The 14,048-nt window shown below is 40.7% G+C and overlaps 1 protein-coding gene across 1 annotated transcript in view; it reads left to right on the forward strand.

The window, feature by feature from the left end:
- csmd3a (CUB and Sushi multiple domains 3a) overlaps positions 1-4,155 on the forward strand; it is a 345,806-nt gene extending 341,651 nt beyond the window's left edge. Inside the window, exons 69-71 of the mRNA XM_053610949.1 lie at positions 2,039-2,126; positions 2,590-2,725; positions 3,577-4,155. Coding sequence (XP_053466924.1) covers positions 2,039-2,126; positions 2,590-2,725; positions 3,577-3,736 — 384 coding nt within the window. The 3' untranslated portion in view covers positions 3,737-4,155. The remainder of the gene's footprint in view (positions 1-2,038; positions 2,127-2,589; positions 2,726-3,576) is intronic.
- The last annotated feature ends 9,893 nt before the right edge of the window (positions 4,156-14,048 follow it).

Consider the following 14,048-nt stretch of genomic DNA (forward strand, 5'->3'; position numbering starts at 1 on the left):
CTAAATAAAAAATTCATTATTTTAATCATTTACACCGATCATCCTGTTCAAAAGTTTACACCCCCTCCGAGTCCCTCAGTCATCCTCGGTGTGAAAATACGGATCTCGACATCATATAGGGCTCAAATAGGCAGAAAACGCTGGAAAAGCAAAGAATGTGTAGGACCTGGAGGATTTTTCTGAAGGACAGTGGGCAGTTTAACTGCTCGGGACAAACAAGGGGCTCGTGACCGACTCTCACAAAACATAAACACGGTCGCTGATCGTCCGGGTAACGACACACGGTATTAATCATCGAGCGTGTGTAAACCTTTGAACCGGTATATACTGTGTGTATATATATAGCTATATGATAGATAATTCTCGTACATTGTATAGCTAAAAATGTCCATGATATGATTTTATATTACTATAAGATTACTTTTAAACAGAATGAGGAAATCTCCAAAATAAAAAAATCACGATAAACAACTCAATGGCGTTTGTCAATAGGATCAATTCAATAAGTAAGAACATACTGGTTATATTGTTGTCAAAAGCCTTGTCTTTCATACACACAAACGCAGTGCAAAAGCGTCATTATTGTCCAGACCGATGCAAATTGTCTCTGAATTACATATAAAAATGGAAAACGGCAGGAATACGAGCGATAACCGTAACGCTAAACCATCAGGAGTAGCAGCAGAGTCGTAATGCGAGCGTAACGGTATGAGCAGGAAGCGCTTCTGAGTGGTAAATGTGGAAAAGAGATGTGTGAAGTCATGTGATAAAGGTGGCGTGTCAACAGGGTGCTGAGGAGGCTGACGGCCCCGGGGGAAGAAGCGGTTAGTGATTCTCGTGGAAGTGACCCCAGCGTGGCTTTACCTTCTGCCAGACTGTGTTAGTCATAAAGATGGCTGGAAACATGGAGGGTGGTGGGACGGGACCTGCGAGCTCATCTGGGCAAGTGTTTGATGGCTTGCCGTGGGGAAACCAAGTCTAATAGACTGTGTGTGTGTGTGTGTGTGTGTGTGTGTGTGTGTGTGTGTGTGTGTAGCCGGTGGGGGGCTTTTGGTTAAATGGCTGCTCGGTCTGTCACAGACTTATATAAAACACGGTATTGCTGTAGAATGTTATACACTGCATATTAGTAATAATAACGTCTGCTGGAGAATAGCCACGCCCCCTGATTACAGTTTAGGGCTGTGATTGGACAGTGATTGCATTTCAGGTTTAGCACTAAACTTGGTGTATTTTGTAAGGAAACAAGCATCTCTACTTGATTTTATTGCGTAAACCGTTCAGAGCTTTATCCCCTTCACCGGGAATAACTTCAGTAACTCGATCTTAGAAAAGCACTGCCTGGTTTATTCTAGCTTTACTTCTTTTCATGTTATTACCTTGTGTTGGGGTTGTTTTTTTTTCCCCCCCGCACAGGAGAATTATCTACCTGCACTGTGCGCTGACAGATTTCAGACTGAGATGGGGGCGGGGTTAAAGCCTATTGGGGCGTGTCTATAAAATGACCGACGAGCATTGTGGATCATAACGCAGTTTTCCGAAGAGGTTTACTCAGCCGTGTAACACGCTTACCCGAGGCCGTGGCCTAAACCGTTCTTTTTAATCACGTTCTACATATTTTTCCATCTTATTTGTACAAGTGACGACCCACTGCACCTTTCTGCATCAACCCGGTGAACCCAAGCGGAGTCGTGATATTCACTCGTGGAGCCGACGATCGAGTGGACGCGCTTTCGCCTCAACGTTTCCTCCCTTTTTCTTGTTTTTTTTTTAAAAAACTCGGTCTTGCCCTCCCGAAGCACTGAAGCTGAATCGTAAGTGTGCATTAATAACCGTGTGCACCTCGCTCTTCGAGTGCAGGACCTCCGACGCTTAAATCCTTTTCCGTCTGACACTTTTACACTCCGACTCGTCATTTTATTTATTTTTTTTAAAGAGGGGCGTTTTACAGAATCACGAATGCGTTCGTTCTCAGCACCCTACTTCAACTCGAGTGCCTCTATTGATGACTTGCATTATCTTTTTTTGTTTTTTTTAGGTTTCGGCCGAGCAGGAAGGAGGTCCGTACGTGTTCCAAGGCTACATCCAGGGCCGGGATTACGGGCAGTTCGGGTTACAGAGACAAGGTCCGGTTCTTTAACTGATTTTAATATGGAGCGCTTGTTCCTACTGTCTTTCCTTGTGTTTTTCCATTCGGCGTTGTCACGACAATTATTCGCACAGAACGTCAACACAAGTGAATTGCATTAGGAGATCGGGAATTTCATAAGCGCAGTGTAATGCGATGTAATCTAATAAGTCATGTAATGTATTCTATAACACATGATGTGTACAATTTAGAATAATAAAAAAAAAACACGTGTTATTATAATACGGTGCAATATAGACTTAAAGCAAGCATTTGCTTTTTACATATTATCACATTAAATCATAATAAAGTGTACATTAGGGTTTTAAAGCCTTCCGCATAACGCTTCCACGACCAACATAATGTCTTTATTGTGATGTTAGCAGATGAAATTTTCAAATGCCGTTTTACGTAATGGATTTATCCTGCACATAACGCCAATGACGTTTCCCGTCACACAGGTCAGAACATCACGGAGACGACGAGAAGCTCCGAGGCGCCGCCCGGGACCAACAGCAGCTCCGTGGCCGTGGCGATTCTCGTGCCTTTTTTTGCTCTGATATTTGCAGGGTTCGGATTTTATCTCTACAAACAGCGGTATGTACGCTTGAACGGCTCAAACGTAGGCGACTTGATTTGTGTTTTTAATCACGGAGATATTTCCCGATGCTTATCCGGAGGGCTTCGGCGCTAATAATTGGTATAATAAAGGTAAACCTTTATTGTAATGCGAGTCACGTGTACAAGATTATAAGAGCAATGATACGCAGGGGTTTAAATCAGTTGGGCCGGGGTAACACACTTCAGGATGTGCTGTTGTAGGGAAATAATAAATGACAGGGTGCTATGGTGAAGAAGAGTCACGAGCCGATCCTCCGACGAACATTTCAGCGCTCGAGAGGACGGAAGCAGAACGGACGGCTGTGATGTCAGCGACGTTCATTGTTATGTAAACAAACGCACGTGTAAACGTATCGAGGTCGGCTAAAACGTACGATGAGTCCATAACGTAATGGTACGTCATACATTTTATCCGTTTCTAGTCACTTTTAATGTTGTGGAACGTCATCGTCATCACGGTCGTATCTTCTCTTCTCTTCATACCTTCATAGCTTGTTTTTTTTTCTTGACGTTAGACGGAAACACACGTTATTTCGCAGATTGCGCGCTGTATACAGGTTCTACATGGAACCCTACAAAAGAGTGTTCCCCGACCTGAAACGGTTCCGAGAACCCCAAATAATTATCCTTCAGGAACCGTTTGAGAGTGTAGTCCTGGAACGAACCTTATGTAGTGAGCATACATTATATACTGCAGTTCATCGTTGCCGCTTAAGTTTGTTTTGTTTTTTTACGTCTTTCTAAAGGAATTTGTACCAATATGTGCGTTTTTCCCTGATGTCAAATTCTTCTCTGATTTGTAGTTGCGTCTCGCTGTGTGCTTTCAGAAGGACGGACAAAGCCGAGTTCTCGGGCTGCTCTGCGCACGAAAACAGCAACGGCCAGGCCACGTTCGAGAACCCCATGTACAACACCAACACCAAGAGCATCGAGGGCAAAGTGGTGCGTTTCGACCCCAGCCTCAACACCGTCTGCACCATGGTTTGACGTGGACGAACTCATCGTACAGATTGTTCGTGTTTTATGTCCTGACTTTACGGAGGTTGCACAGGTTTTACGGAGAAAGACTCAAGCACAGTCTGGAGGAGCCGACACTCCCATACAGTATAAACCCGCACGCTTTAAGCTCGACGTGGATCTGCACGGGTGGGACGGACTGCTTCACATTTCGAGTGGAGTGTTTTTAAAGGTTGTGTAACTCACTCTAAGAGTGTCGTTGATTTTTGTATTCGAGAAAAACTAAATCTGAGGAAGCTTCATGTGAAACCTGGAACGTTCCGGGTTCTCGTAAACCTTTCCCAGAATGCTGCACAGTGCGAGTTTGCATCATCAAGTGTATATTGATTTTCTTCGCTTCCCCCCCCTTTCATGCGTTCACCACCCTCCTGCAGATCAGAGCAGAACAGGTTTAGAAGAAATGATTATAAAATGACGGAGTGTTCCTTCTGTTCGCTCATTTCTTTGTTTCTTTTGGTTGCTTCCTGCTTCTGGAACATTCTTCTCCATTTTCTTGCTTGTCCTAGTAACATTTTCCATTATGGTTCCTTTAAATGACATTATGTAATGCATTAGGTTCGACCATCAGCAACGTTAACGACGTATGTAACACGATATGTACTCGTTTAATTATTATTATTATTATTATTTTAAACCAAATAATCTAATTAACCAAGGTTTGTACCATTATTGAGTCCAATCGATCCCACAGTTAAGATTAACGAACATGGTTCTGGTCGTTAACCGACAAAATTTATAACTGAGACTGAAGCAAGTTCCAATATTTACACCTAGAGACCAGAGTTCAGGAATTTATTAACATTTAGGGACATGCTATTATGTCATTTTTGCTCATTTGTGTGGAGTTGTAGTCAGGGATTGAATAAACATGAGCGTATTTCATTAATATTTACACAAACATCAATTAATACATATCGACTAACATTATTTATGGTTTATTAACGCTAAGTTTGAATATTTAGTCTTTGTTAAGTAAGGAATAAACCGCTCCGTGTTGTGCTGTTATAGGAAAATAATCAATAACAGTGTTACCACCCTAAAGTTATTATTATGTTCCGATAACAGCACGTCCTGAAGGGTTTTATTCCTCTTATATTATATTGTAGATCATACTTTTTATGTTTACTGTTACATTCGATGTTAGTGCGTGTTCTCTCTTACATGATAGTAGCTATAAACAGTCATCTGCCTCTTTTTTTCCCCTCTGGCAAAGTTTTTAAAAATCGCAGCTTGTCATGTTACCAAGAAATTCCGAAAGCGCAAACTCCTCCGTCCTGAAGACTTTCCTGACACCGGAGACTCCTTCCATAAATGTTAAGTAAGCGTCGCCAAACATAGGAAATGTCACCATGTCAACTGTAACAATTAGACGTTATTCTTTGCTAAATAACAACACAACTTTTTCTTTTTTTGATCATGGATTACGTCATGTGTCCGTCAGAGAAGTCTTCATATAAGGTGTTACTATAGAAACTATTAGATATGCAAATGCATTAATATTCATATAAACCTGTGATTTGCAGCTGCAGTACAGTCTGAGCTGCTGTTACACAATATGAATCGGAATAATTCTGACCAATCAGAATGCAGAATTTCTGACCAATCAGAATGCAGAATTACTGACCAATCAGAATGGAGAATTTCTGACCAATCAGAATGCAGAATTTCTGACCAATCAGAATGCAGAATTACTGACCAATCAGAATGGAGAATTTCTGACCAATCAGAATGCAGAATTTCTGACCAATCAGAATGCAGAATTACTGACCAATCAGAATGCAGAATTTCTGACCAATCAGAATGCAGAATTACTGACCAATCAGAATGGGAATCAGAATGAAGAATTTCTGACCAATCAGAATGGAGAATTTCTGACCAATCAGAATGCAGAATTTCTGACCAATCAGAATGCAGAATTACTGACCAATCAGAATGGGAATCAGAATGAAGAATTTCTGACCAATCAGAATGCAGAATTTCTGACCAATCAGAATGTAGAATTGAGCAGCACTGTGATATCATGTCAGTTAAGGGAACCTTAATGTAACCATGCATTACCTTTTCGTTGGTTTTTATTCCGCATAAGGATACTAATCCATGGCTAGAGATTGTAGTTTGTGTTCAATCGAATGATTTCGAACGTTTCATTGCTTTTTGATTTTTCTGATTTCGGTGATGTCTCAAAGAGCGCGTCACGTAACGGTCCCATTAACAACACCTTGTAAAATACTCCAGCTATGAAAAGGATTTATTTTCTGGAAAGAAATAAGATAAGATATTTATTTATCGACGTCGTGTATCGACTATATCTTCAGAAAAGGTGCGAGTCACCGAACGGCTGCCAAAAAATCCGATGTAGCATCGCTACTATGTTCAGCTTCTCAGTGCCATGGCCCACATTGTGCTTTTGCGTCATTTATGTTGGTTATTTTTGTTGTTGTTGTTGTTCTTGTTGTTTTTTTTTCTTATTTGAAGTAAATGTGGACGTTGGAGAAGATTTCAGTTTTCGTTCGACTACTGGCTCCTTCGGGTGGGTCCACCTGCTTTGTATATAATATTCATAACAAATGTACAGATATTTAAAGTTTTTTGAAAAAGAGATCTATTTTTGTGAGAAATGGCACTTTGTAAGAAAAAAGAATAATAATAATAATAATACAAGATTACGTAATGTAAATATTCATTTGTAAATGCCATTTACAAATAAAGACTACTTGCTTTTGTTAAACGATCCGCTTCTTGACTGAACGACGGCAGAAAAAAGGTCTTATTTGGAAAGCTGCTTATTACTGGTGTAATGATACGGTGTGTTGAATCGTACCGTCCGATACGATGCGCTACGTTTGCGTATCGAACGATACCTTCAACAGCCTGCGTAATAAAGTAGGCCATTCGTCAATGAATACTCGTATCCACCTCTTGTGAGGTGAAATAAACATTTAAAATGAATCAAGCTCAAAATCCTGCATCTAAAAAAAATTTGCTTCCTGTTGATCAGGGGTTTTCAAAACAGGGGTTTTCCTAAGCAAGCTAAACAGACCTGCGTATTCGAGTATTCGAGATAAACAGCAATGGCTGCACTCAGCCCCAAGCAGGAAGTGGAAGATTCCTACAAATCTGTAAGCTCTGGTGTATGGGAGCACTTACCGGTAAGTTACGACGCTGAAGGCTGGTGCGTTCCGGACCGAAACGTTACAGTGTCCCGAATCCAAAACACTCTCCGATTCAAGCCGGGTTTAAAGAAATTCAATTCAATTCAATTCAATTTGATCTGTATAGCACTTTTAACAACGGACGTTGTCTCAAAGCAGCTTTACAGAAACATATAAACACAGGATACAGATTTTAAGTGTGTGAGTTTATCCGTATTGAGCGAGCCGGTGGTGACGGTGGCGAGGAAAAACTCCCTGAGATGATATGAGGAAGAAACCTTGAGATCACCTTGGCGATTGGGAAATCCGTATTCTGGAGAACGCAGATTACGGCTAGCTAGCGGCAATAGCCCTGTGCTTCAGACACGCCCACTTGTAAGTCACAACAGTGAACACTTGCTTCAATAAACACTTCTAAAAGTCTGGATGGATTACACAAACACTTTACTATTATTAACTTTCAATTACGTGTATTATTATTATTATTATTATTACATGTATTATTATTGCTGTATCAAGACATGACCATCAAATTATATACTTCATCGTTATACCCCTATTATTGATGACATAAAAGTGAAGGATCAAGCTCTTTGAAACTGGAAGCTGTTCCTTCAGAAGAGCATCGAGATGCAATCTATTATTGATGAAGTGTGGCACAGAGCGGAGCGACGAAACTCCATTCCGAACACCCCTCCCCTCCCCCCCGACAGCTACACGATGAAAGCTGATTAAATTGAGCATGGGATGATTGATGAGACCAGGCAGTTCTGAATCAGTCCCTTGAATAATGAGTAAATAAATAAATAAATAAATAAATAAATAAATAAAGCCCCTCCAGATCAGGAATTGTAGGTTGGTTATTCATGGTGCAACGTTCGAGCAAAAACGTCATAAGGCTCCTTCAGGAATCAAGACGCCCAGAAGATGAAAAGCATTCACGAATGTACGAGTGAGATCGAGATTGGACCTGAAGTGTTTGTGAGCCATTTGCATCCCTGGGATGGGATCGTGCAAGGGATTGTAAGAGCTCTCCTGCTGTGTGATCAGTGGAGAAAGTTCTACATCTGAATAAGCATCACGCTAGCGTTATATACAGATACTGGTGCTAATCTACAAGTGAGATGGTGTTGATGGTGGTATTAGGATGAAAGTCGAATTTTTAGAAGCTGATCTGTTCAAAAGAGCTGGACAGACTAAAGACCTAAAGCGCCGCCGCATAGCTTTCTTTAACTAGTCCGTTAATAGACCAAACTCTTTCCAAACTATTTTCATAAAAGATTTTTTTCTATCACTCGAGCCAATAAAAACAGAGTCATTTACGACTCAGCCGTGCAATTAACTTCCAACGAAGTCACGACTCCGCACGGAACGGCTGTAGATGTTTAATCGGGTTCGTTTCGATGAGTTGCGTACAGTAATTCGATTCTTTCGCAATATCTCTGGAAATGAACACAACAACAAGGAAGCAGATTTGAAACAGAAGGTGTGTGTGCGGAGGTTTTAGTAAGTGTTGTGAACTTCCAGGGTGCCATTATTTTTTTACCTCGTTTAAGACATTTGACACTAATCCTCTTTCCGTAACCGATCCCCGTGTCGGAGGAAGTCAATATCAAAACCTTCGTTTATCCTGCAAGTGCCGAGGGAATATCTTCCTCCTTCTTTGCGAGGTTTTGCTGTTTATTCCATTGCAATTTTGAGCGCTAGTTCAATTCTATAGCGCTAGCAATTTTGAGCGCTAGTTCAATTCCATAACGCTATATCGTTCTGCCCAATCGTTTGATGTTTTGCCACAAAATAAAGATTTTACTCACGTTTACATCCACCTTCCTCCGAATTAGTGGCCGTTATTTTGAGTTAATATCTCATTATTTGAAGATAGCGTGTTATTTAATATGAATACCTCTTTTTGGTTGTTTTTTTTTTTTTCACTTAAATTGTTATTTCAAGCTAAATATACCAATGTTTTGAGTTAGCAGCTCATTATATTGACTTAATAATGCATTGGGTGTTCTGTCATGTTCAGGATAGACTCCCAATCCACCTCGACCTCCTTTGACCAGGATCAGGTGCTTGCTAATGCTAATCGTTAAAGAACTCTGACACCGTTAGCCAGCCAACTCTTCGGCTTGAATCGAAGGTTAGGTTCCAAGCTTTGGTTTATATACAACCTTCCTTTTGGGATTTACAGCAGAACGCAGACGTTTAATCGTTTGACATTTAGCAGACATTTCGGTCCCGACGGGAAATGTTACACGATGATAGGCAGCACCCACTACTTAATCTTATGCTTGACATTTTTTTGGGCCTGCAGCCTGATCCACTTAAATAAGAAGCTGACAGCAGCAGGGGGGAAAAAAAGCAGATGTGGTGGTGACACAAGGCACGGAACACTGTGGGTTCTTAAATAAGTCTCTTCACTGTCCCAGTTTGCGGGATTTCTTGCCGTCAGGTGCCATCGCTCAGAGGTTTATGTAGAGCACGGATGTAAATAAGACTCACTGCATGGATTTGCTCGAGGATTAGGCTCTCCAGTGCCAGGGTTGGCCAGGATTTAGTAAGTGCGCATCATGATGTGTCACGGTACCGGGTTCTACACAGTAGGGATGAGCGTCTAGAGCGTCTAGAGCGTCTAGAGGGTCTATCAAGTGGCGGCTGGTGTTGAAACGCCACCGAGGCGTGCAGGATGAGTCAGTGCAGAGACGGGATGCTATCAGGAACAGCAGTGCTCCTCTGAACTGCAATCACCCAGGTCGAGTCCTGTTTCAGATTCCCGCGGCTGTCTGTCACGGACGATGATTTATTTATTTTTTTTATTCTTCATCTCCCACGTGAATTTCACATAGTGGCAAAAAAAAACCTCCTCATCAGTTTCCATTGATAGCCTTGTGACACGTGAAATGGCTTCTTTTGTGCCTCCGTCTGCCTGTCGATCTGCTCCGAGCCATGCCTTGTCCTCCGTCTTATTTTCATTCCTGACACAGAAGCCCGTTTAGGTCGCTCCGCGTTACATCTGCATAACATCTGCACATGTTTGGCAATGACGCACAAATATTTGTATGCTCCGGGATGACAGGGCAAATATGCAATGCATCACTCAGAGGAAGCCGCCAGAAAGCTGATTACCTACCGCTTTGATTGAAGCGCGATTCACTTTGCAACACTTCTGAGATCCGGCAGCTGGGGACTGAATCTTGGTAAAGCAGAATGTGTTTCAAAACAGATTTTCCATTATCTACTGTCTGGTGTGTACGGCTACGTGCTGAACTACTGACTTTTCGTTTTTTTGTTTCCGACCAGTGATAAGATTCTCTGATAGTGATCAGATGTTTATGGGTTCAAATCCCTGGAGAAACTCTAGAGCCCTTGAGGACAAACCTTTAAAGGCGGATCGACTATTGGAAATTCAATCTGATCCTGTAACAGGCTAAAATGTCATTATTACATACTACAAGTACAGTATATCCATCCATCCAATCATTTTCCATACCGCTTGTCCGACACAAGGTCACGGGGGATTCTGGAGCTTATCCCAAGGAACTCGGGGCACAAGACATGGGACACCCTGGATGGGGTGCCAACCCATCGCATGGCACATATACACACATTACGGACAATTTAGAAACGCCAATCAGGACTGAGGGAGGAAACTGGAGTACCAGGATGAAACCCCTGAAGATCTGAGCGATCATGCAATGTCCACTCAGATAAGAAGGAGGCGGGATTCAAAGCCCCGTCCTCAGAGGTGCGAGGCAAATGTGCTAACCACTAAGCTAGCAAGCTAATTCACAATAAAGGTTATGCCTAGGATTTTATATCGTTGTTTTTTTCTTTGAAAGATCTAGACTGACCCCTTGAATTTTATCCTTTAATTTCACTTTCTTTCCTTTCATTCCTTTTTTTTTTAAATTCACTGAAACGCGGTCTCTGCCTGACCACGTCCGCCCGAAAATATTCTCCACGTCTCATTAGCCCTGTCTCTTGAAGCGATGCCGGTAACCATAGGGACAGCATGGGAATTTCCACCTGTATTTGGATTCTGCCGCCTCAAAAAAATAATAATAATGATGATGATCCACCTGTATTTTGGCTTCCCGGCTTCTATGGAAGGAGATGATCGAGCTGTAGGCGTAGCTCCAGAAAGTCAGTGCCAGGTTTGTTGTGGATGACACACTTAACATCCTGTTCTGCGTCGTGCCCTCTGAAACATTCCCCTTCTAAATTCTCTGCACATTATTACAGGGAGAGACCATTTTCCGAACAAGAAGATCTCTGATGCACCATTGCCATCTACAGGACCAAGCGTTGAACTAAAGATAAAGCTATTAAACACTACAGTGACCGTCGCAGTTCGGTTGTTTTATGGATTACGGTCTGTTTCAGGTCCATGTATATAGATTTTGGATGAAGTGGGTTTCATTTAAAGGTGAAAAATAATCAACAATAGAGTGCTGTGATGAATCATAATCACTGTTACTACACCGTTCCCAAGTGTTTCATTCCTTCATTTCTTTTTTATTTATTATTTCTTAAAGCATGACATCAGCTTTCACAGTGGGATTTTCCTTTAGTAGATTAATCGTGGCCAGCTAGGTGAAAGATAGTTCCATCCATCCATACCGCTTATCCTTCTTCAGGGTCACGGGGGAACCTGGAGCCTATCCCAGGAAGCATCGGGCACAAGGTGGGGTACACCCTGGACAGGGTGAAAGATAGTTTAACCAGCTAATGTTAGCTGATAGCTGGTGTCATACTGTATATTCAAACAACACAACGAGTCAACTTGTGAGGTAAATAAATTCATCCAGCAGTTACATTTGAAAGGTTTGGTTGGACGTCTTCACGTGTCTCAGAGGAAGCACGTTAGCCTTCGCCCTCCCCACTTGGTAGCTTGTTGTATGCTAGGGAAGACTTAGGTAGCGGGTGGTTATTGGCCAGGACTAAATTAGTGAAGAGAATGAGGTATGCATTCAAATATCTCCATCTCACAAACATAGCCGGTCAAAATAGTCGACTCTGAAACGTATGCTAATTATTTAAATGTACGGGGAACCGTGTTGAGGGAAAAAAAAAAAAAAAACGTCATAAAATAGTGCTGGTGAAAATAACTAACACCTCAAAACAAATCTTCTAAAACAAACCCAATTTTCTCTGCCACATTCCCCGTCCTGGACCAACCCTGAGCATCGTTCGCTTCATGATTTCCATTTCTGACAGAGCTGACGTCTGGAAAGCGGTATACAGACCGAAGTATTTTCAAAAAGATGTCATAACCGCGTTAAACGAGCCGCGTGCCGGACCCGAGAGCTCTGGGAAAAGGATACACGCTCTCCAGAGACGGTTTTTTACTCGTTCTCTAGGCTTGGGTGTGTTTTTCTCATCAAAACAGCCAATGAGAACCTCAAAAAAGCAGAACGTCAGCGTGTTGGAAATAAGACGGTGCTCAACAGCTGAGAGCTAAATCGTTCCAATGTGTAAAGCAGAGGAGCGTTTGAGAAGACAAAGGCAGCCGTGTTCCCTGAGGCAATACATCTGTGTCTTCCATTCGGTGGTGGTCTTGCTTTATTTATCACCTCAGGGCGAATAAAACGCTTGATTGCCCTTGGTTTGTGCTTTGTTATTGAAATGTGGAGCTCTGAAGTACAGAGAACCGCACTTCTGTACCTCAGGTGATGTTTACAGAGCGTGTAATGGTGTCCTCACTGAGCAGTTCCTCAAGAGAACGTGAAGCTCTCTACTTGCATGCAAAATGTGGAAAATGTTACCGCCACTTCCTCGGATAAAGGCACCGGAATGTTCAGACTGGAAAACTCGAGAGAGGGAGACAGAATATCTAAAATCCACAATGACCCACTGAAGGTTTTATAGACATAGTAATAAAGACACAAAAAAGGGTTCTTCAGGGTTCTTTGGAAAGACAAGGTTTTTTTAATTTATGTTTTATGATGTTATTTATGTTTATTTATGTCCCACTGGAGGAACCCTACCAACCATACAGGGTTCTATGAACAGCTCTGAGGTTCCGCCAGAAAGACAAACTGAAGAACTCTTTACAGTATGGTGCTATACTATTAAAAAAAAAAACATGTTCCTCAAGTTTTTTTCTATAGTTCGGTACTTTCATCTTTTTAGTTCTAGTTTGGTTTTATTTAGTACCATTCTGATACAAAACCACTCAGGGTTAGGGTTTTACTTTTCAGTGTTCTACAAGCATCTATCTATCCATCTATCTATCCATTTATTTGACTATCTATCTATCTATCTATCTACCTATCTATCTATCTTTTCATTTGTCTATCTATCTATCTATTAATTTGACTATCTATCTATCTATCTATCTATTCATTTGACTATCTATCTATTCATTTGACTATCTATCTATCTATTCATTTGACTATCTATCTATCTATCTATCTATTCATTTGACTATCTATCTATCTATCTATCTATTCATTTGACTATCTATCTATCTATCTATCTATCTATCTATTCATTTGACTATCTATCTATCTATCTATCTATCTATCCATCCATTTATTTGACTATCTATTCATTTGACTACCTATCTATCTATTTGTCTATCTATCTATTCATTTGACTATCTATCTATCTATCTATCTATCTATCTATCTATCTATCTATCTATCTATCTATCCATTCATTTGACTATCTATCTATCTATCAATTTGTCTATCTATCTATCTTTTCATTTATCTATCTATCTATCTATCTATCAATTTGTCTATCTATCTATCTATCTATCTATCTTTTCATTTATCTATCTATCTATCTATCTATCAATTTGTCTATCTATCTATCTATCTATCTATCTATCTTTTCATTTATCTATCTATCTATCTATCAATTTGTCTATCTATCTATCTTTTCATTTATCTATCTATCTATCTATCTATCCATCCATTCATTTATTTGACTATCTATCTATCTATCTATCTATCTATCTATCCATCCATTTATTTGACTATCTATTCATTTGACTACCTATCTATCTATCTATCCATTCATTTATTTGACTACCTATCTATCTATCTATTTGTCTATCTACCTATTCATTTGACTATCTATCTATCTATCTATCTATCTATCTATCCATTCATTTGACTATCTAT

The sequence above is a fragment of the Ictalurus furcatus genome, chromosome 23 (genome assembly GCF_023375685.1).
Source record: "Ictalurus furcatus strain D&B chromosome 23, Billie_1.0, whole genome shotgun sequence".
Classification (NCBI taxonomy): Eukaryota; Metazoa; Chordata; class Actinopteri; order Siluriformes; family Ictaluridae; genus Ictalurus; species Ictalurus furcatus.